A 22,417-nucleotide genomic window follows, 5' to 3' on the forward strand; every position below is an offset into this window, starting at 1 on the left:
ATTTGTGCATTGGGTTAATCAATTTTATTATCTTTATTAAAATTACGTTTTGGTCCTTTTTACTTTCAAATATATAATTTTCCTATTTGTATTTAAAATAGTATTTAAATTTATCTATTAGATTATTAAATGTCTAAATTATTAATTATTAAAAATAAATTAATTAATTAAATATACATATTTAAAAGCTAAAAAACAATTAAAATGAAACAAATCATTAAATATTTCAATTAAAATTATACTTAAATCCATTAGATTATTACTCACTTAAACAACGAGCTAGTGTACACGTTGAGACAAATAATAAGTAAAAAGAGTTAATTTACAACAGTATCACTCACGACAAGTAGATTTGTAACGATATTCCAATTAAGTATGTTGTTTGAGCATGATTGATGAAATTACGAGTTATCGTGTTGCAACGTTTTGGAGAAAAAGAGAAAAACCTCGAATGAACTCGTGCGAAATGTGAGTTCGAATGTTATCGATTATGAGTTGGTATCCTTAAAATGGTTCGGGCTTAAAAGAAAACCAACAAGGTACAAAGGTCCATCAAGTGGGCCTAAGCATTTTGGCCCAAAGGTCCATAGAATACAAACAAACTTATATATATATTTTATTAATCTATCCTTAAATTTACGTAATATTTTTAAATTATAAACACTAATTCTAATTTTTTATAATTATAAATATTAAATTTATAATTAAATATTTAAAAGTATAGGAATTAAAAGAAAATTAAAAGAGGGTTAGATGAACACGACTTTCCACAGTGGTATCATATTGTCCACTTTAAACATAACTCTTTAGTTTTTGCTTTGGACTTTCCAAGAGTTCTCGTACTAATGGAGGAGATAGTATTATTTGATTATAAACTCATGATCATGTCTTAAATGAGAGGATGTGAACTTTCTTCCAACACGTCCCCTCGAACAAAATACGCCTCCCTTATGAGTCTTAATCATATTTTACTATACCTTCGAGTCTCACAATACCTTCCCACTTTCATTCGAAATTTTAGGATTGTATTGATAGGATGATAGATAAGAGCTTCTCCTACGCTGAAAGTGTTCATCTAAAAGGAAGTAAATGGGAGGAAGTGGATTTGGCAGTAAAAATTGAACCCATCCCGTCCCGTCCTTCGTTTCTGGAGAAGCTTTCAATGGACCACCGCCCACCCACCATTGCTGCAGCAGCAGCAGCAGCTCCAGTACACTGCACACTTCACTGCCGGAAGCATCTGTGAGTCTACTTTTATGTTCCCCACTTTTTCCCCCCTTTGATTCTTACGTTCCTGTCGTTTTTCCCTCTCTTTTTTCATCCATTCTTCTCATTAGTAATTGAGTCAGTTACTGTAAACCCGTGTACTTGAAGATCTCACCGCATGCATCATTCAAAACAATGTTCTTATCAGCATTCACTCGTTTGATTTTTTGGATTCATTTTTCTGGGTGTTTGTTGGAATTGAATATGGTAGTAAATTCATCGGCGCTGAAGCTTTAATTAAGGCAACCCCATGTGCTGCCTCTGTTCTACCAAGTTGCCTGACTGAAGCAAACAAAATTCAATCTAATAAGAGGCGGTTGTTTGATGAACAACCCATTTAAAGACACTGTTCATTACAACAAATCACTTTCAGGCCAATGCCGACCATGATTTACTGAAAAAACGACACGGATTTCAACGAATTTGACTGAACAGTCTATATGTTCGTGTCTTATCTACTCTATAGGATCAATTCTGTGAGGACCCAGAAGCATGAGCTATTCTGGGATCTGAGTTTTTGACTTGTTTTTTCATCATCAATCTCAAGATCCCAATTCTGTAAGCTAAGAAACTTCCATTTTTTGTCATTTGTGACAATGGGTCACTCGTTTTTCTATCTATTTTGCCTTCTTTCTTTCGTGGGAGTCTGCTATGGATCGTATAATGCTGAGCAAGATAGAGATAGAATCACCCAATTACCAGGGCAGCCAAAGAATGTGGATTTTGCTCAGTATTCTGGCTATGTTACTGTAGATAAGCAAGCTGGGAGGGCATTGTTTTATTGGCTGACTGAGACACCAGCTAGCCGTGTACCTGAGTCAAGACCTCTTGTATTGTGGCTGAATGGTGGCCCTGGTTGCTCTTCTGTTGCCTATGGAGCAGCTGAAGAAATTGGACCGTTCCACATTAAGCCAGATGGGAGGACTCTTTACTCGAATCCGTTTGCTTGGAACAATTGTACGTTTGTCGGGTTGTTTAGCTTTCTTAATCTACTTGTATGCAAACAACTAACGTTATCTCATTTCATCCATTGCAGTGGCAAATTTGCTGTTCCTTGAATCCCCAGCTGGTGTTGGCTTTTCATACTCAAATACTACCTCGGATTTGTACACTGCAGGTGACCAGAAAACAGGTAGTTTCTGAATTGACATGGTCTCATTGAATTACAGATTAAGAAACATTTACTTGAACTATGAACAATGAAATGTTAAGATGATTTGGATGTTTTTTTGTTGTAAACTTCAGCTGAAGATTCATATAGATTTTTAGTGAATTGGTTCGAAAGGTTTCCGCAGTACAAGCACAGGGATTTCTACATTACTGGAGAGAGTTATGCAGGTATGGAGTTTCTCTGCGTTCTCTACTTCCAAGAACTAATGTCTATTTGAAACTTGATATCAATCTATCTTCTGGTTCAGGTCATTATGTTCCTCAGCTATCACAATTAATTTATGAAAGAAACAAGGGAATTCAGAACCCGGTCATAAATTTAAAGGGATTTATGGTAACGAATTCGAGTCGACAACATTGTTGTTGATGCCTTGAACTGAGAGATGTTTACTTTAAATCAACTATTGCTCAATGGCTTTACGAATCCGTCTTGCTTCTCCTTTTTAGGTGGGGAATGCTGTTACGGATGACTACCACGATTATGTTGGCACATTTGAGTATTGGTGGACTCACGGACTGATATCTGATTCTACGTATCACCTGCTGCGACGTTCTTGTGATTTTGGATCCTCTCAGCACCCATCAGCAGAATGCAAGAAAGCTCTTACAGTTGCGGAGTTTGAACAAGGAAATATCGATCCGTATAGCATTTACACTCGTCCATGCAATAGTACTGCATCTTTGAGACATAACCTAAGGGGCCATTATGTAAGTACGTTAAATCTTCTCGAAAAACACTACATGCTGTCAGATTTTGCAAGAATCTAGATCTGATTTGGCCTTTTCGACCGTTGCAAGAGTTTTGTTGATATTGATCTTTTACATTAAATTCAGCCATGGATGTCGAGAGCCTATGATCCCTGCACGGAGAGGCATTCCGTAGTGTACTTCAATCACCCTGATGTTCAGAAGGCATTACATGCTAATGTTACTGGGATAACTTACCCATGGAGTACATGCAGGTTAGTGTTATATGGCATATTTAAGGTCGTTCTTTTATTCGGGCGCATGCTTAACGTTTTGAATACTCGAATTTATAGTGATCTTGTGGGAAGCTACTGGGCCGATTCTCCGCTTTCTATGCTTCCAATATATCAAGAACTGATTGGTGCTGGTCTCAGAATTTGGGCATTCAGGTAGAACATTTCTTTTCTAGCTCTACCTGATATAGTTGGATATTGCTCTGATGGAGCCTGTTGAAAGGCAACCCTTTCTTTCTTAGGCAGCATGAAGCTCTGCCCCATTATAAGTAGTGAATGCTATAGGATTTCTGCAGTTTGAATGATGGGAAGTTGGCGGCTTTGCATATCCTCCCTTGCTTTATTATCTATTTGGCATCTGTTTGTGAATTTCTTTAAACACACTTTGCTAGTGCTCAGCTCCACTAACTGTGAGATCCCACGTCGGTTGGAGAGGGTAACGAAACATTGCTTATAAGGGTGTGGAAACCTCTCCCTAACAGACGCGTTTTAAAACCGTGAGATTGATAGTGATACGTAACGGGCCAAAGCAGACAAATATGCTAACAGTGGAATTGGGCTGTTACAAATGGTATCAAAGCCAGACACTAGGCGGTGTGCCAACGATGGCCTTGGGCTCTGAGAGGGGGGGGTGGATTGTGAGATCCCACATCGGTTGGAGAAGGGAACATTCTGTAACGCCCCAGATCCACCGCTAGCAGATATTGTCCTCTTTGGGCTTTCCCTTTCGGGCTTCCCCTCGAGGCTTTAAAACGCGTTTGCTAAGGGAAGGTTTCCACATCCTTATGAATGGTGGTTTGTTCTCCTCCCCAACCAATGCGGAACATCACACATTCCTTATAAGGGTATGGAAACCTGGGAACAAAACGTTCCTATAAGGGTATGGAAACCTCTCCCTAACAGACGCGCTTTAAACCCGTGAGGCTGACGGCGATACATAACGGGCCCAAAGCAGACAAATCTGTTAGCGGTGGACTTGAGTTGTTACAAATGGTATCAGAGCTAGACACTAGACGATATGTCAGTGAGGACGATAGGCCCCCAATGGGGATGGATTGTGAGATCCCACATCGGTTGGAGAAAGGAACGAAGTATTCCTTATAACAATATGAAAACCTTTCCCTAACAAATGTGTTTTAAAACTGTGAGGCTAACGGCGATTCGCAACGGGCCAAAGTGGGCAACATCTGCTAGCGGTAGACTTGCGTTGTTTACATTAACAGTAGGAAAAGGACTACAAAACAGCTTTCTGTATAGGTTCCTGTTTGTTGTGAAGCATCTGAAGTAGGCAGCAGCCAAGGCTCTGCCTGATGCAATTGTCAATATTTGTTTAAAGGATGCATTAAAATTAAAATATCAAATAGAAGACAAACCAAAAGTCGAAAAGTTTAGAATAAAGAAGTTCTTGTCTGTCTGATGGTTCATGTAATAGCCCAAGCCCATCAAACCCACCGCTAGCAGATATTGTCCTTTTTGAATTTTCCCTTTCAGGCTTCCCTTCAAGGTTTTTAAAACACGTCTGCTAGAGAGAGGTTTCCACACCCTTATAAAGAATGCTTCGTTCTCCTCCCCAGATATGGGATCTCACAGTTCACATCCACCGAGTCAAAACTTGCTAAAAGAACAGCGTCGTTAACTGCGAGTTTGTGGAATCCTTTATTTTTATTCTTCTATTCAAAACATAATTTTCAGGACATTCACTTATTGATTCTGATGAATTTTCCCCCTTCAGTGGAGACACCGATTCAGTGGTTCCCGTGACAGCAACACGATACTCTATCGATGCTTTAAAACTCCGAACGTTAAGCAACTGGTACCCTTGGTATGACCATGGAAAGGTTAGTTCATAAAACAAGAAGCATTTCTAGCTTTATAGACTGAACTTGAAGCATTGCTTGTCCTTGTGAAGATAGTTTTCTAAAACAAAGCTTCATAATTAGTACCACTACCATTGCTTCTCCTTCTTTTCCCCTTTAACTTTAGTGAAAAGAAGATATTATTTTAGGATTTGCAACCTAACCCAATCATGATAACAGCAACCATTATTATCATCTTACTTTATTCTGTGTATTTTACTTAGTTCCTGTCTCTTGGTGGAAAGACTCTTTGCTGTAATGTGTTATTATAATGGTTGGTTCTGCATAAGTCTTACAAGCTAGCTTTATGGGGATATAGGTAGGTGGGTGGTGCCAAATCTACAAAGGGCTGACGTTCGTTACCGTGGCTGGAGCGGGGCATGAGGTTCCGCTTCATCGCCCTCGCCAAGCGTTCATTCTTTTCCGATCGTTCTTGGAGAATAAGCCCCTGCCACGCTCGTGAAGATTGTCGTAATCATATTTACAGCGAAAGAAGAATAGAACAATTTATGTACAGAAGATCTCGAGACGAGACGAGACTGGATTGTGAGAAGCATTCATCTCGAGTGCTATTGTTTTTGCTTTGAATATCACCATTCTTATCTTATTAGTTCTCCGTTCGTCATATTCTGTTATGTTTTATGAAGAAATTTCAACGTGTTGAATAAGGTAACATCATGTAATTTAGTTGTGGGATAACAAAATCTCACTTTTAGAGCTTGATTCTTTGACAGGATTGAATGTCTAGAAATTGTTGATCTGCCATATTAAACACTCAGACACCCGAAATTTCGGTTTCGGTTCTTTTCAGCTGCGTGTTTTGAACCCGAACGTTCTGAAATTGATGGATATGTTTTGTTTGAGCTGCTTCCATAGGAAATAAATGATGAAAGGAAAGGATTTCCTTTTGGCTTGCAGACTCTAATCTATTGGGCTGTTGCAGGGTCGTATGTTTTGTCTAAACACAGTTGTGAGATCTCACATCGATTGGAGAAGGGAACAAAACATTTCTTATAAGGGTGTGGAAACCTCTCTCTACAGATGCATCTTAAAACCGTGAGGATGACGACGATACGTAACGGACTAAAATAGACAATATCTGCAAGCGGTAGACTTGGTGGACTTGAGCGGTTACAATTATAGATGAGATACAATATCTAATCATATAACAACCCACTTCTTGTGAATATCAAGAGTTAGAGAGATTCCCTTATCCAGTTTATTTTTCTCGGCTCTAACGAACTTGTCAATTTTTTTAGGTACAACCCGTTTACATTCTATTTCTCACCCACAAATTTGTTGAAAAGAAAGAAAACAAACACCTTCTCGAGGTAACTCGTTCTCTCATACTTACCTGATTATATTATAAAGCATATTTTAACGTTAGATTCGACAACGATAGTCTTAAATAATGTAATAAACGAGAGTGAAATATCTTTTGACATTATGATAGCAATCGACTTTAGAAAAATGCGTCCACAAATGATAAGATAATCATAAGATAACGAAGAACGGAAGCATCCAAAATAAGGCATCATTACCTTAGCCCTAATTATTGGCATCATCAACAAACAAATGAAGGCAGTGGTTAGTGGAGTGGCAAAGTGAATCACACAAACCCATTGAACCAATGGTTCAAAAAAGATCAAAGAAACGCCAATATTCTATTCCACTCACGAATAAACTAATTCTCGTTTGGATTACGCTTCTTGTAGAAGCCAAACGGCGCCCAATTAAAAAAAGCAAAGAAAATTCAGACCAAATCTTCCACTAAGAAAAAGCACTTTATATTCTTAATTTTTTTCTTTAAAAAGAAAATTAAAAATTCATATTTTGTATGTATATATATCAAAATAAATTCTAAGATATTTTTTTATTTAAACTTTAAAATTTTTTCGATAATTTATTTTTTAAGCGCCAGACCTCATGTGCAACCGAACGTGAACTGCTATACCGAATCCCCCGTTGCACTATTGGAGAGTTCATTGAGGCCCACCGCTTTCTCAATATCAAATGGAAGCTGTCAAGATGAGCCGGCCGGCATATTTTGGACGGTAGAACGGGGAGAGGGGTTGCTTCCAAGTCCAAGCGCTAGGGGTAGAAGCTAAAAAATACTTTCTTATCGTCTTTCACCAATAACGTTTTAAAAAGGCGTTTTTTATATATAAAGTAGTATCTTCTCTCGGGTCACGAGAAATTTTTATTAATTATCGTTCATATGGTAAAGATAAACACATTAGTGCATAAAAAAAAAAAAAAAAAAAAAAAAAAAATATCCCAAATTTTTTTAATTTAAAGCATTAAAAAGGGTTTCCTTAATGTGTAAGAAGCAAAGTTGAGTCCTTATCACATGCTGAGATATAAAGTGGTTCCTACTGATTCAGACCAACGCCACTTTAAAAACACACAAAGCCAACCAAATTGCACAAAAGCGAACCCCAAAAGCTCCGATATGTATCGATTCAGCAACACGGTGATCGGGTTCTTGAACCTCTTCACGCTCATAGCCTCGATCCCCATCATCGGCGGCGGGCTGTGGATGGCAAGAAGCAGCACGACGTGCGAGAGCTTCTTGCAGACGCCGCTGCTGGTGGTGGGGTTCGTGGTACTGGTGGTGTCTTTGGCGGGGTTCATTGGTGCTTGTTTTAATGTTGCGTGGGCGCTATGGGTTTACTTGGTGGTCATGTTGTTTCTAATTGCCACGCTTATGGGCCTGACGATTTTTGGGTTTGTGGTCACTGGGCCTGGCGGTGGAGTGGAGGCGCCTGGTGGGAGGGTGTATAGAGAGTACCATTTGGAGCAATATTCGGGTTGGTTGAGGAAGAGGGTTAAGGATCCGAGGTATTGGGTTACTATTAGGAGCTGTGTTTTGGGGTCTAAAACTTGTGCTAAGCTTGCTTCTTGGACTCCTCTTGATTATCTTGAAAGAGATATGACCCCGATTCAGGTGATGCTTTTATTTTTTAGCTGTCTACGTCCGTAGGGGGGAGGTTTTTACATTTTGTAAGGAATGTTTCGTTCTCTTCTCTAACTGATGTGGGATCTCACAATCCACCTATTTGAGAGTCTAGCGTCCTCGCTCGCACACCGCTTAGTGACTGGCTCTGATACCAAATTCAGACACTGAATGGTTTGCAAGGAGGACACTCAGCCCTCAAGGAGGATGAGTTGTGAGATTCCACGTGAGGATGTTGGGTTCTTGAAGGGGTGGAGTGTGAGATTCTAAATCGGTTGGAGAGGGGAATGAAATATTTGTTATCAAGTGTGGAAACCTCTCACAATCTACTCCCTTGAGGGCCCGGCGTCCTCGCTCACACACTGCTCAAAGTGGCTTTGATACCAAAGTCAAACACCGAACCGTGTGCTAGCGAGAATGTTGGACCATCAAAGGGGTGGGGTGTGAGATTCCACGTGAAGACGTTGGGCCCACAAGAGGGTGAATTGTGGTATCTCATCTCGGTTGGAGAAGAGAACGAAATATTTCTTATAAACATGTGGAAACCTCTCGTGAGTAGACGCGTTTTTAAATTCACAAGACTGACAACAATATTTATCAAATTAAAGTGGACAGTTTCTACTAGCTATGGGCTTGAGTTATTATACAATAATTCTTAGAGTTAGAGTTAATAGTAAATTTTCGTTGGGTTAATCGTAAATTTTGGTTGAAATGAATTAAAGAGTAAAAATAATTTGTATGCAAGAATATATATATGTATATATATATATATATATATATATATATATTAATTCATATAATAATAGATAATTGTTAGAGGATGGGCTACAATTATAACAAGAAATTGAGATGCATATTGCATAATTATTATTATTTTTTTTTTTAAAAGGAAATTTATGTCGACAGTCAGGTTGTTGCAAGCCGCCAACGGTGTGCAACTACGACATGATGGCGGCGGGGGCGGTGGTGGCTCAGGATCCCGACTGCTACCGGTGGAACAATGCCCGTAACTTGCTGTGCTACGAATGCGACTCTTGTAAGGCGGGTGTCCTTGAGGACGTTCGAAGGGACTGGCATAAGCTCTCCGTCCTCAACGTCGTCGTTGTCGTCCTCCTCATCGGTGTTTACTCCGTTGGCTGCTGTGCCTTCCGTAACACCAAGAGGGCCGAAACCGACTACCCTTATGGTCACAACCGGATGACCAAAGTTCGACCAAGATGGGACTACTATTGGTACGTTTTCTAAATTGATATTTCTCAAAATAAATTAAAAAAAAAAAAGTCCTTAAATTTTATACTTTAAATACAATTTTTAATTAATAAAATTACTTATACATATTAAAAAAAACAAAATAAAAGAGGAATTAGATTCTTTAATAATTATATGGTTTCGATTTGATTGAGAGTAATTAAAAAAGTTAAAAAAAGAATTAGATTCTGTTAATTTATATAATATTTTTATATTAATTATTTAATTATTATTATTATTTTGGCAGGTGGAGATGGTTGCATGACAAGAGAGAACAACTTTATTAAGATAGAAGAAATATTCGCCATTTCTTCACTTTTTACTTACTTTTTTCTTTGTATAAACTCTTTTTTTTTTTTGCTAGTTTTTCATTTTCCTATATAAAGAACGACTTTTACCTTTCTACCTCGAACATTTGTCGGTTCGTTTAGGTCAGCTCGACTTTACCGATTTTCTCATTTGAGTAGCCTAGTTAAATAATAATCGACGTATATTAGTCCAATACATCTGCGGTTAGAGGTTCAAATTTTCAAACATTTTTCTTTTACTTATGCATAAGTTACTCTGATTAGGTCAGTTTGATTTTATCGATTTTCCCATTTGATCAGCGTAGCTCGACCATAATCGACATATACTAGTCCAACCCATTTGAGGTTAGAGATTCAAATCTCTCTTGTACGAAAAAAAAATGTCTAGTTCAATTTTTATAGATTCTTAAATACGAGAATATATTATTTAAAAATATATATTAAATTAAAAAAACTCATAATTTTTTTTAACAAAGTTGAGTTGTAGATTGATTAGCTATTATTTATTAATATAAAATAAAATATTACAATAATAATTTATTAGTTAGCCATAATTTTAATTTATTATTGCCTTTTTATTGTTTTAATTTAAAATTAAAATTAAATACTATTTATATAATATATTTTTAATTACTTGTAAATATGACAGTGGTATTTTTGTAATTATCAAATGTCTCATTAATATTCTTATTCGAGGAAAATTCTAGTAAATAAGGATGTGATTCGAATTCTAATGGAAATCGTGAAGGAATAAAGTTTTTATTCTTTTTATTTTCAATATTATTTTTAATTTTTTCTTTTTATAAAAAATAAGTGAATTATTGAGACTCGAAATAAATTATCACTAAAAAACTAGCTAAATTTAAAAATTGATTTTTGAAAATGTAAGTTAAAAACAAGGTAGAACTACGAGCACCGGAATTAAATCAAAAAAAAGAAAGAAAGAAAAAAAAGGTTCGATGTTCATAACCGGGAAATTGAGGTAGAACAAACAAAAATTAACAGCTACAATTTTTCTTTCTGAACAAGAAAGTCATTTACAAGATCGATCGAGTTAGAATCAAGATGCATATACTTCTGAATCAGCTAGTTTCTTTTCTTTCGTTTCGCCGAAGCTTGCCAGTAGGTCATGTTGTGGCGAAGAATTTGAATTTATAATAAATTTAAAATTAATATAGATAAATTGATATTATTAATAATAATAAAAAGAAAACAACACCAACCAATAAAAGGAGCCGATAACAATTCTCTATATTTCTTTTTTTAAATACACTATTTAAAAAAAAAAAAAAGAATTATTGGGCCTGTGATTTGAGGAAAGGCAATTATCAGGGCCCATGGTTTTTCACAAAATGGGCTCAGTGAAAGCCCAATCCAAATCCTTCACCTCCTTGTGGGGCCCACTTCATGTATATTTTATGGGATATTTTAGCGAAAGGTATTATTATTATTATTATTATTATTATAAGTGTTAAATAAATAAGTTTTATTTAGATTTAAAAAAAAGTGTTAAATAAATTTTATCTAATTATATATCAATATATTTTAATGCACCTATTTTTAGGTTAAAATAAATAATGCATTTAAGCTTATTAGCATTTAATTCGAGTATCAAACATGATCATGGCCCTACCCTCCAATTGCATTGCCTCTTTGCCCTTGCAAGTTGGCATTACAAAGAGGGGGTTGGGATGCAATCAATTCCAACTCATTACAAAGAACAACAAATTTGGACCACATTAAAGCCACGTACACCTAGCTAGCTACTCCGGTCTCGATTCAAATATACTGTCGGGTCAAGTTCAAGGTTACTATGAGATATTTCTGTTCGATGCATATAAGATATTTTACGAGTTCTACTACGTGTGTATGATTGAATTGAATTAATTAATAACGTTTCTTTCATATCCTTTCGTTGAAAACTCGTCGTGAATTAATTCGATGTTGTTGTTCGGTCACTTTTGTTTTTTAGCAATGTATATTCTATCCATATATTATGAATTGTAGTTCGAATATTTATCCTAAAATTAAATCATATTTTTATTTATTTTTAACTTTTCAACTTTAAAAAATAAAAATAAAAATAAATAATGATGTCCAAATTTCATATTTCATCACAAAAATGGGAAATAAGATATATATATAAAATATAATATTTATGCAAATATTTTTTTAGAACTAACTTTAATAATTATTAAAAAATGGGATAATTAAATTTTAATAAGGACTAAAATGAAAAATAAAAATAAAAATGGTTTTTTAATTTATTTTGAGAATTAAAAAAAAAGAATTGTGTTTTCCTTTTCTTATGACTATTAATTTCAAACTAGGACAAAGAATGAAGGGAAAAATAAATTTAATTTGGATATATGAAAATAAATAAATAAATAAATATATATATATATATATAATAAAAAAGACTATTTCTTAATGATATTTATTTGTGTTGCAAGTTGCAATGGTCTAATTTATTAGGGGATGTGACTATTGCGTGTCGAAAGCTCCCTCTGTTATCCCTTGGATTGGTTTCTAAGGTTGGGATAATGTTTCTTGTAATTTCTTTTTACTTTTTTATTATAAAAAATAAAGAATATATATATATATATGGTTGGTTTCAAATTTATTAAAAATACGAGTAAATATTACAAACTCGAATATAAAAATTTATTCATTTCCTTTTAATTTGAATATAATTTAAAAATATTGGATTAAATTACAAATTTAATTTCCTTATAAAAGTATATAATAAATATACCGTTGAATTTAAAAATATTAAATAATTAGTTAAAGGGTTGATTTTATGTTTAATAAGTTTATGACATATTAAACATTTTTTAAATAATTCTAACAAATAACACGTGTATAAAAAATGGGAAATAAAAATTAAAAAATATGAGAGATAAAAGTGTTATTAAAAAAAAAATATATATATTTGAAATATAATAATTTAATGAGGAGTGAGAAAGGGAAAGGAGTATAATAATAATTTATTTGTATGATTTAGTAGATCTTGATTTTTAATAATATATAATTTTAAATTAATTGACTTATATATGTATGTCAAATCAATTAATTTAAATTTAAAATTAAATTAAATTGTTGACATCAACTTAGACCTACTAATTTCAATTTTAAAATATCTAATGTTTTATTTTTTGAACAAGAATTAATTTATACATTTAGGTTGTAAATTAAAAATTGTATAAATTTAAACCTTAAATTCTTATAAATGAACTAATTTAGATTTTTATTTTAATTTTGTGACTATTTAATGTATTTAAAACTTATTTAAATGTAAAAATTAATATAGAGTAAAAAAAAAAAATATTAATTTTTGAAATTTAAATTAGAATAATAGTTTATGAATACATTTAATCCTTAATGCATTTGAAGAAACTCCATAAGAATTTTACCACATTTTTCATTTCATTGGAAACTAAATTTGTATGAATCTGTAAAATCCATGAAAGCATGTGAAGAACATTGAAGTTCAGAGTTATGCATTGATTTTCTTCAGCCTCAAGGAATGATTCATAGAGGCGATTCATCAACAAAAAAGTTTACATCCTAGCAGATCGTTTAATTTCAGGACTCGAAGAGGATTCGCTGAAAAGAATTAGTTCAGAGAATTTGAAGCAAGAAAAGAAAATTATTCCGAGCATTTTCTCTTGCAATCTACGGTCAATTTTGGGGAGCTCCCTGGCCCTCAAGTATTCTACATCGAAGTCTAACAGCGACAAGTTCCCGAAAATCGACGGCCAAAAAAGACTCCAGAAAATGGGGCTGTTTCGTTATTTTCCCCTAATTTGTTTGCGAGTTTCGGATTAGAGCAAGACGCCAATATGGATGCGATTGTGCCGCGCGTGAAATTGTCCTGTTTCATCCACTGGGCGAGGGATTCAACGAGCATTGAAGTAGTGGAGGGCCCTTCTGATGTCGAGTGGAGAATGACTCGTCAACTTTGACGCCTCAAATTTTGCTGCTCGGCTGGTAAGGTCAATAAATTTTGCTGAACTGTTCGGATATATTTGATAAGTTCAAAGTAGCTGTTTGCAGGATAATTATACAGAACTTGGAGGTCTTAATACGGAATGATAGTCAATGCAGTAATTAATTTCATGATTAATTGATTGACTGATCAGCTTATTGAAGTTGGCTTACGTGCTGTAATTTCCTGATTTGGGGTTGATTATTGTTTTGCTTTGTTCAATTTTAATACCTTTTCATCAGCTTCTTGAGGAGAATGTTCTGTTGCCTCTTTGTTTTGTATCAATTTATTCATCCTAACTATTAGTCACATGTTTGAATGTAGTTTATTTATCTTTTTCTGATTTTGCCTTATAGTTTCTTAAAATAATGAAGCCTATGCATCTTCCAAATCGATGTTACTAGTAATGATTTCAAATGGGTCAACTTGAGATAGCTCAATGGTTTTGAAAATTATGTTTGTACATTGATTTTCGACTTTTCTATAGAAACATTTAAGTTCATAGCCAAATCCTTAAAATAAAAAACTACTTTCTTTTAGTTTTTAAAACTTAGCTTGAATTTTGCGAAGAAATTTGAGTAGAAATAGCGCAAGAAAAAAATCGAATCATTATCACAAACATTAATGTTAACCATAATTTTCAAGTTTGCCGAACCCTTTGCTCTGACTTAGAAACAAATTAAAAAGCATGTAGATACGAAAATCAACTTATGATTTGAAAATGGAAGACATAATTTATATTTAATTTTCAAAAAGTAAAGCCTCAAGTCTAGCTCAATATAACAAGGGCCCTTTTCTCTCCCATCCTTTGACAAACCCTTCTAGGAAAGGGTCAAAAGGATGATGTGAGTCATCATTCACTTTCCTCGTTCATTGGTCGAAGACTTTCCCATGCTTAATTTTAAGTCTTTAACTAACTTCCTCTCCACATGCATAAGAAAATATAAATGCACTACGAAGACAGTGGAGCCTTGCATCTACTTGCCTCATCCTTCTCCTCCTAGAATTTCATTCTTCGCTGTAAGCTTGAGAGCTTTGTTTCTGTTAGTAAGGAGATAAGTTCCATTATCAATGGCTGAGTGTGGAACAGAGCAGCGTACTTTGGAAGATACTTCAACTTGGGCTGTTGCGGTTGTTTGTTTTTTCTTGGTTGTTATTTCAATCTTCATTGAACATGTCATTCACCTCACTGGAAAGGTAAGCGTTCCGAGATGTCCCATACTGTTAAATCTTATTGAGTTCGGGATCCGAATCTCTGACTTCTGGGTCGAGAGTATATGTCATAACCAGTTGAGCAATACTCATTTTGGCCTTGAACTTTTAAATCTGAGCTTAAGGATCATGTTTTTTTCAAGTACAGAAATTCAGTAGAATGTTGATTTTGGCTTGATGCTAGAATTTTATTGTGCATTATCAATATTTGGTACTGCAAAAATTTTATCTTTTCCTGAAGTTGTGCTTCTGTGTAGCTTGATTAATCTAGTATTTTATGTCAATTAACTCTGTGTAGTGGCTGGAGAAAAAGCACAAGCCAGCTCTTGTTGAAGCTCTAGAAAAGGTTAAAGCAGGTATTAGACGCATCTAGCCACCACAATCTTTTGGGAATGTTTTTTTTTTCTTGTGTCAAAGGCTGAGCTGACTATTTCTATCTTGTCGGTGGTCTCTTGAAGAGCTTATGCTGTTGGGATTTATATCCCTACTTCTGACGATAGGCCAAGATGCTGTCACTCAAATTTGCGTTTCAAAGGAGCTTGCGGCAACTTGGCTTCCCTGTGCAGCAAGAGTTAAGGAAGGAGTAAAGGTTACCAAGAACAGTCGTCTTAAACTCCTTGAATTTTTAGATCCTGACTATGGTTCAAGGCGTATTTTAGCTTCAAAAGGAGATGATGCATGTGCCAAGAAGGTGAAACAATCTCTTTAATTATGGAGTAGCAAAAATGTAATTGCCATTAAGTAGAAATTGCTTGAGCTTATATCCCAAGTGATTTGAAGCTATCTGCTGAAAATTTTTGCAGGGCCAACTCGCTTTTGTGTCGGCATATGGAATTCACCAGCTCCATATTTTCATCTTTGTATTGGCTGCCTTCCATATTCTATACTGCATCACCATTTTGGCTTTGGGCAGAACAAAGGTAGTCTTTAACCCTTTCCACGCCTCTCTCTTTTCCCTCGATCTATCTCATGAATTCCTTTTAATTGTAGATGAGCAAATGGAAGGCCTGGGAGGACGAGACAAAGACCATTGAATACCAGTACTATAATGGTATAGTATCGCTCAAAATCCATATAAATGGCTAGATTTTACCGTGCTTTAGGCACTCATAAGGTTACAAATATCATAGCTGTTAAAGTCATATTTGGGAGTGATTTTGAAATGGCTAACACTATAAAAAAAATGCTCAAATGCTTTTAATTTTTAGTTTTGATTATATGAAAATCACGTTTAAGAATGTAAAACCAAATATTAAAGTGATCATATGAAGATTACCTTTAATAAACTAACTTATAGACAAATCATTTTTTACTCGAATCACTGTTCCTAGAACGAACCACTCACATACCTCCCTTAAGTGAGCTTTTTTGGATGACTAATTGATAGCATCTCATACAAGTTGCCAATAGTTTTTCAACAGCTTGGGACGAAGTCCTTTTTTGATTGTTAATATTTTGATCCATTTTCAAGGATACATCATATCATTTTTTTCATGCTGTTATCATCTCTAATTGCAGATGTATTCATTAGAAATCCTAGGCAATTCATAACTTATGAATTGATAACTTCTGTCTTGCAGATCCAGCAAGATTTAGATTTGCGAGAGATACCACGTTTGGACGCCGACACTTGAGCTTTTGGAGTCGTACACCAATTTCCCTCTGGATTGTGAGTGTTTATCACAAAATTAAATCAAGAAATTTTCTCATGAATATGAACTTGACAACCACTCAAATTATTCGCATCTGGGTCCAATCATATAGTTTGAACTCCCCACTATTCTTTATGCTTTTATGGTATTAAATACATGTTGAAATTTGCAGCAACAGTGACAATATACATGATGTTCATTACCCCATGTTCTGTTGCGTAGGTTTGTTTCTTCAGACAATTCTTTAGATCAGTTACCAAGGTTGATTACATGACACTGAGACATGGATTCATCGTTGTAAGCAAAATATATCATACTGATATTGCATCGACTTAATAAAGATTCTGCAAGTCCATACTTATAACTTGAGCCATTTTTCAGGCACATTTGCCACCTGGAAGTGAAGTAAAATTTGATTTTCACAAATACATTAGCAGATCTCTCGAAGATGACTTCAAAGTTGTCGTGGGGATTAGGTTTGTTTCTTAGTTATATAAATAAATTTGACTCACTATAAAAATTTTGACCAACTTCTAATCTGCAGTCCAGCGATGTGGATATTTGCTGTTTTCTTAATCCTAACCAACACAAATGGTAAGCTTACAATCACTGCCTTTCAGAGAAACGTACTTGTCATGGCTTTAGTTCCTTTCAATCTCGTACTTATTCAGGAACGGTATTCCATTTCAGGGTGGTATTCGTATCTATGGATGCCTTTCATCTCCTTAATTGTAAGCATTTTGCCACGTCGTTTATTTTTAAGCATTAGTTTCGTTTCATTGTTCGTTCAACTTTTTCCTCGTGTATATAATGCCAGATAATTCTATTGGTCGGAACGAAGCTACAAGTTATCATAACCGAGATGGGACTGACAATTCAAGAAAGGGGCCATGTTGTGAAGGGTGTTCCCACCGTTCAGCCCCGGGATGACCTCTTTTGGTTCGGACGCCCGCAACTTATTCTCTTCCTGATTCACTTCGTTCTCTTTACGGTACTTTTTTCAAAAAGTTTGACTCGTGTTTCTACTAATAATTTGTTTTCCTCCCTGAGAAAATGACATTCACTCTGTGTGCTTGCAGAATGCTTTTCAGCTTGCCTTCTTTGCTTGGACCTCAGTAAGCAATTCTCTCACGGTCATTTTTCAAGCCACTGCCAGTAGATATTGTCCTCTTTGAACTTTCTCTGACGCGTTTTAAAATCCTGAGACTGACAGCGATACGTAACGAGCCAAAACGGATAATATCTACTAGCAGTGAGCTTGAGCGGTTACATTGAACCATATGCAGCAAACTTCCTCTAATACTGTGTTTAATTCTCTCAGTACGCATTTAAGTGGAGAGCTTGCTTCCATCAGCGAATTGAAGATATTGTCATCAGGCTCTTAATGGGGTAAGTTCATAAGATGATCTGTAAACGAACCCGAGTTTCATCCTGTCTATGATCCGCTAACTGAAACTGAAATCGATAAATTTTCCAGGATTATCATTCATGTTCTATGCAGTTATGGGACACTCCCACTCTATGCTTTGGTGACTCAGGTAATCATCAAGCAAAAGTTACTTCTATTTACTTTGAACCCTTTGTAAGATCATTTATGCTATGAACTTTTTTCTTGTGTAAATCTGAAACTCAAAATAGTTCCAATAGAGAATAGAATAGCCATTTACCTTGTATGCACTCTTGATCCAGATGGGCACTAACATGAGACCAACCATTTTCAACGACCGAGTGGCGTCGGCGTTGAAGAACTGGCACCACAATGCCAAGAAGAACACGAAGCACCCGCACAACCCGGATAGTACCTCGCCTTTCTCAAGCAGGCCGACTACTCCAACACACGGCATGTCTCCCATTCATCTTCTGCACAAACAGCAGCACAGCAGCACATCTCCCAGGCTATCCGATGGCGAACCCGATCGTTGGGACATTGAAGAGATGCCTCCTTCTTCACACCATAGTAGTAGAGCCCATGATCATCAAGAACTCGAACATTCTGTGACGAATAGAGAACAGGAGATGACAGTTCAACAGCTGAGTTCATCGGAGACCGGTTCCACAACACGTCCTGTTCGTGCTCAACACGAAATCACCAAAAGCCCCTCAGACTTCTCATTTGCCAAATGATTTAGCCATGGGAGATGGGATCTCGATCGTCCCACCAGATATTCTTGCACGTTCTTGGCGTACAGAGCAGCAAATACTACATCTGTATAATCTTTATACACTTAAGGACAGGACAGTATTATAACTACTGCATAGCAACTAGCTTCTTTTATTGTGCTTCATGTTGGTATAAAATAACCAACTGCTTTTCCCAATTTTTCTGAGTATTAATTGACAACAAACCATTCTTTCCCCTATTATCGAACACGATTGTGTAACACAAACGAGGTATAAAAATTTGAACTTCCGACTTAAAAAAAGGAATACATACCAATTATCACTAACTTAGCTATGCTCACTTTTGGTATCGTTACGTAGTAATGAAAGTCATCGAGTTTGATTATTTGACTTTACTAAATATTTATATTGATCAATTTGAACATCACTTAATTAGTATAGACATATATTATATGCAAATGTAATCAAATTTTGAATTCTATATCAATTAAAAATGGTTCGTGAATTATAGCTAATTTGACTTACTTCATTAAAATAAAATTAAACATTCTATATGAGAATTAAAAATTTTAATTCTCCCAAGAAATGCAGTTTAATTCTCTAAAGAAACTAATAATTCATAAAAAATTTAGGTTGAATTTAGCAATAATTTTAAAAATCAATATATATGTTTATTTTAATTTTATAATTCTTAAAATTAAGTTTTTTTTAATGTGATTTTTCTATAAAATAAAAAGAGTCACAAATTTTAAATAAAATAAATATTTGAATTTTATTAATAAAAAACTTGAACTAAATAATTAGTTAGTTCCATAATTTAATAATAATGGATTGAATGAGATCTAACAAATGTCTCAACCAATCGACAATAACATCCCTACGGGCCACGTCTCCATCGACTTCTCCACGAACTGAAGAATTTTCTCGAGAAAACAGAGAAAGAAAGTGAAGTATCAGTGGTTTTTACTCGATTTCCTTGTCGAATTGGAATTTTTCTTGCTGTTTCTGGTGGATTTCGAGTCTAAGACGGTGGTGTTGTGCATTGGTTCGTTGTTGGATCTAATTGGAGAGGTTTTTTTTTTCTGTTATTGATCGTTGTGGAAATGGAGGTGAGACCCAATCCGACTTCCGACAACTCGTCAATCACACAGCATCATCTAACCAGTTCTCCATTGAAGCAGCCTGCGGCGTCTTCTAATCCTATCGATTCCAACGCTGTTTCGCAGAGGTGAAACTTCTTGTTGATCATTCTTTTGGTTTATTGATTGTTTCGTTTACGCGATTATGGAGAATGTAAAGAGTGGACAAGAAAGGAAAGAAAATGATGGCAAGAGTTGAGGAATGTACGATTTGATGTTACTTTCTTGTGTTTAATACGCTATTGGCTGTTCTGTAATGGCTTCTGATTCAAGCTCTCTACGAATTCTTATTAATCGCGATTGTAGTTATGGAATTTTGACATCTTCCTCTATTTGGCTTGCAGGCTGCAAAAGGAATTGATGTCACTGATGGTACGTTTCATTTTGGTTTTACATTTCTCGTGGTGTTTCGTTGATTCTTGCATTTTAGGTATTATATGGTCATCTTGAGTCGGTATTCATGGCGCGTAGTTGGTTGAAACATTCAGAATAAGCAATTTTAGGGTTTCTCCCTGCTGAGTTTGGTGATCGTTTTTCATTTGGAAAATATGTAATTACTGCTCTTCCCCTTTTGTTGCAGCACCATTGCCACATTCATACTCCTTGATCTTCTTGTAGAATAAGTTTAGCTTGTCCCGACGTCAGTTCTCTGAACTTTAACATTCTGTTTTGCGGCTTCTATGCTACTTGATATCATGTATGCACGATCATTAGTCAAATAATGGCGTCTTGGATTTCAACTTTACATTTCTCTGTAATGCTGCATCATGCTGAATGTTTGGTTCTATTAAATCTTGTTATGCCATAGTAATGTTTGTTACATTTACATCTTGAAATTCAAAACAATGAAATGGTTGGAAAGAGTTAGAAACCAGGGTTTTGTTGTCTTCTAAGAAGTTCATTCCTGGTTGTTGAATGAGGTTTTGCTGCCAAATGAACGGCACTTTGGGACACATGCGGATAGCTGCCCTATCGAAAGGGCTAAAAGTCAGCCAAAAGAGCTCAAACTCTTTTTTTTTTTTTTTTTTTTTTTGTAGTTCCACTTCTCATTGGTACAATTTCTTGCCTTCTGGATAGTTCATTAACCATATTTGTTTGGTGGTGCTCTCTCTACTATAGATGAGTGGAGGTGATCTTGGTGTATCAGCTTTTCCAGAAGGTGAGGGCATTTTCACATGGAGAGGCACGATTGAGGGTGGGAAAGGAACTGCATATGAGGGTTTGTCTTACAAACTCTCTTTACATTTTCCCATGGACTATCCTTTCAAGCCACCCCTTGTTAAGTTCGAGACGTTGTGCTTCCATCCAAATGTCGATCAATATGGCAACATATGTCTCGACATTCTCCAGGTATCGGTTAAATATGCAGCGGCGTTTTTGCTTCTATGTTGAATGATTATTGCATATAGGAAGGGGGAACTACCCGTAATCTGAATCTAGGAAATCTTTTTGACGTTTTCCTTCGTTGTTCATTATTTAGTTGGATTTCCAAATCTCCTGATATCTGATGTAACTTCCTTTTTTCGATAGGACAAGTGGTCTTCGGCATACGATTGTAGAACCATTCTTTTGTCTATTCAAAGCCTATTAGGAGGTTTGTTCGTTTCTTCCTGCAAATTTGACAATCTTCTAATCTTGATCCTCTCACCCTTATGAAGTTGTGTTTACTTGCAGAGCCCAACCCAGAGAGTCCTCTCAACAGCTATGCTGCTACTCTGTGGAATGACAATAACAAGGAAGGTTAGACTCAAGCCCCTATCTCCCAAAAACTCTTATTTTGTCTGATTACTTCTAAAAATATAAGCTTTAACTTCTTCCTTTGATTCTCTTTTCATGATAAACATGGAGTAAGAATGGCATATATCTAAGCCGTTTACCAATTTTCTTGTTCTCTTCTCTAGATTACAGAAAGATGGTGTACAAACAGTATTTTTCTAGTGCAGCCTTAGACGGCTGATTTCAAAAAGCCCGAGTAGAGAACAAAAGATTGACACCATATCGTCTGTTGCCATACAATTACTGTAAAGCTCCGAGATAAAAAAAAGGTCTCAGACTTCATAACATAGAGAGAAAAATAGAGATTATAGATAGTGACATGAACTCTGCTGTATTGGGAGAATGAATTTCACGTAGAGCTAATTCCACTCTTCTGTAATTAATTGCTAGGTAATAGTAATATTTTACAAAATATGAAGCATACTCTTGTGCTATTTGATACTATAAGCCATATTCTCTTCAACTCGAGACGGTGATGGATCGAGAACTTTATGTTATCTGATTTTCCTAAAAAATTGTATTCATTTTCTCGTTTCTCATTTCTCGTTTTTTATTTCATTTGTTTTTCTATTTCCTAGTGTGTGTGTATATATATATTAATTATTTTGTCTATTTTCTAATGTTTGCCTCATTTTCGTTATCTACAATTCTAGTCGATTTGCATCGAGCATGAAGGAAAAAGGAACAAAAAAAAGAAAACAATGGTAATATGATTTGGTTTTAAGTTGGGACAATAACTTAGATG

The 22,417-nt window shown here is 35.4% G+C and overlaps 4 protein-coding genes across 5 annotated transcripts; all 4 read left to right on the plus strand.

The window, feature by feature from the left end:
* Positions 1-1,259: 1,259 nt before the first annotated feature.
* Positions 1,260-6,082, plus strand: LOC111789129 (serine carboxypeptidase-like 27). The gene is made up of 9 exons (XM_023669787.2): positions 1,260-2,223; positions 2,303-2,398; positions 2,512-2,604; positions 2,685-2,770; positions 2,884-3,144; positions 3,271-3,398; positions 3,477-3,572; positions 5,149-5,254; positions 5,592-6,082. The coding sequence occupies exons 1-9, from the start codon at positions 1,863-1,865 to the stop codon at positions 5,733-5,735; spliced, it is 1,371 nt and encodes a 456-aa protein (XP_023525555.1). The 5' UTR covers positions 1,260-1,862; the 3' UTR covers positions 5,736-6,082.
* A 1,541-nt stretch (positions 6,083-7,623) lies between these two features.
* LOC111803921 (tetraspanin-6) lies at positions 7,624-9,982 on the plus strand. The gene is made up of 3 exons (XM_023688540.2): positions 7,624-8,219; positions 9,135-9,460; positions 9,724-9,982. Exons 1-3 carry the CDS (start codon positions 7,725-7,727, stop codon positions 9,761-9,763), a joined length of 861 nt encoding a protein of 286 aa, XP_023544308.2. The 5' UTR covers positions 7,624-7,724; the 3' UTR covers positions 9,764-9,982.
* Positions 9,983-13,267: 3,285 nt separating this feature from the next.
* MLO12 (Seven transmembrane MLO family protein) lies at positions 13,268-19,004 on the plus strand. Of its 2 annotated transcripts, none has more exons than XM_023662505.2 (15): positions 13,268-13,774; positions 15,283-15,340; positions 15,443-15,675; positions 15,788-15,904; positions 15,975-16,035; positions 16,565-16,653; positions 16,859-16,933; positions 17,018-17,112; positions 17,181-17,230; positions 17,327-17,367; positions 17,454-17,627; positions 17,716-17,751; positions 17,958-18,025; positions 18,114-18,174; positions 18,326-19,004. In XM_023662505.2, the coding sequence occupies exons 3-15, from the start codon at positions 15,448-15,450 to the stop codon at positions 18,758-18,760; spliced, it is 1,530 nt and encodes a 509-aa protein (XP_023518273.2). In that variant the 5' UTR covers positions 13,268-13,774; positions 15,283-15,340; positions 15,443-15,447; the 3' UTR covers positions 18,761-19,004. The 2 variants fall into 2 exon arrangements, with proteins under 2 accessions (XP_023518273.2, XP_023518265.2); XM_023662497.2 differs by lacking the exon at positions 13,268-13,774 and adding an exon at positions 14,537-14,969.
* A 586-nt stretch (positions 19,005-19,590) lies between these two features.
* LOC111789687 (uncharacterized) lies at positions 19,591-22,244 on the plus strand. Its single transcript, XM_023670342.2, has 6 exons — positions 19,591-19,985; positions 20,241-20,268; positions 21,016-21,246; positions 21,427-21,490; positions 21,571-21,636; positions 21,798-22,244. The coding sequence occupies exons 1-6, from the start codon at positions 19,861-19,863 to the stop codon at positions 21,851-21,853; spliced, it is 570 nt and encodes a 189-aa protein (XP_023526110.2). The 5' UTR covers positions 19,591-19,860; the 3' UTR covers positions 21,854-22,244.
* Positions 22,245-22,417: the final 173 nt, after the last annotated feature.

Source organism: Cucurbita pepo, chromosome 1 (assembly GCF_057944985.1).
Source record: "Cucurbita pepo subsp. pepo isolate OVF chromosome 1, ASM5794498v1, whole genome shotgun sequence".
NCBI lineage: Eukaryota > Viridiplantae > Streptophyta > Magnoliopsida > Cucurbitales > Cucurbitaceae > Cucurbita > Cucurbita pepo.

Bases quoted from the DNA above. Each gene is read 5' to 3' on its own strand.
- LOC111789129 (XM_023669787.2), top strand. From the start codon at position 1,863: ATGGGTCACTCGTTTTTCTATCTATTTTGCCTTCTTTCTTTCGTGGGA. The intron at 2,224-2,302 runs GTACGTTTGTCG...CATCCATTGCAG, and splicing joins TCCGTTTGCTTGGAACAATT to TGGCAAATTTGCTGTTCCTT. The intron at 3,573-5,148 runs GTAGAACATTTC...TTCCCCCTTCAG, and splicing joins CTCAGAATTTGGGCATTCAG to TGGAGACACCGATTCAGTGG.
- LOC111789687 (XM_023670342.2), top strand. From the start codon at position 19,861: ATGGAGGTGAGACCCAATCCGACTTCCGACAACTCGTCAATCACACAG. The intron at 20,269-21,015 runs GTACGTTTCATT...TCTCTACTATAG, and splicing joins AGGAATTGATGTCACTGATG to ATGAGTGGAGGTGATCTTGG. The intron at 21,637-21,797 runs GTTAGACTCAAG...TCTCTTCTCTAG, and splicing joins GAATGACAATAACAAGGAAG to ATTACAGAAAGATGGTGTAC.
- LOC111803921 (XM_023688540.2), top strand. From the start codon at position 7,725: ATGTATCGATTCAGCAACACGGTGATCGGGTTCTTGAACCTCTTCACG. The intron at 8,220-9,134 runs GTGATGCTTTTA...TTATGTCGACAG, and splicing joins GAGATATGACCCCGATTCAG to TCAGGTTGTTGCAAGCCGCC. The intron at 9,461-9,723 runs GTACGTTTTCTA...TTATTTTGGCAG, and splicing joins CCAAGATGGGACTACTATTG to GTGGAGATGGTTGCATGACA.
- MLO12 (XM_023662497.2), top strand. From the start codon at position 14,844: ATGGCTGAGTGTGGAACAGAGCAGCGTACTTTGGAAGATACTTCAACT. The intron at 15,676-15,787 runs GTGAAACAATCT...AAATTTTTGCAG, and splicing joins ATGATGCATGTGCCAAGAAG to GGCCAACTCGCTTTTGTGTC. The intron at 18,175-18,325 runs GTAATCATCAAG...CTCTTGATCCAG, and splicing joins TCTATGCTTTGGTGACTCAG to ATGGGCACTAACATGAGACC.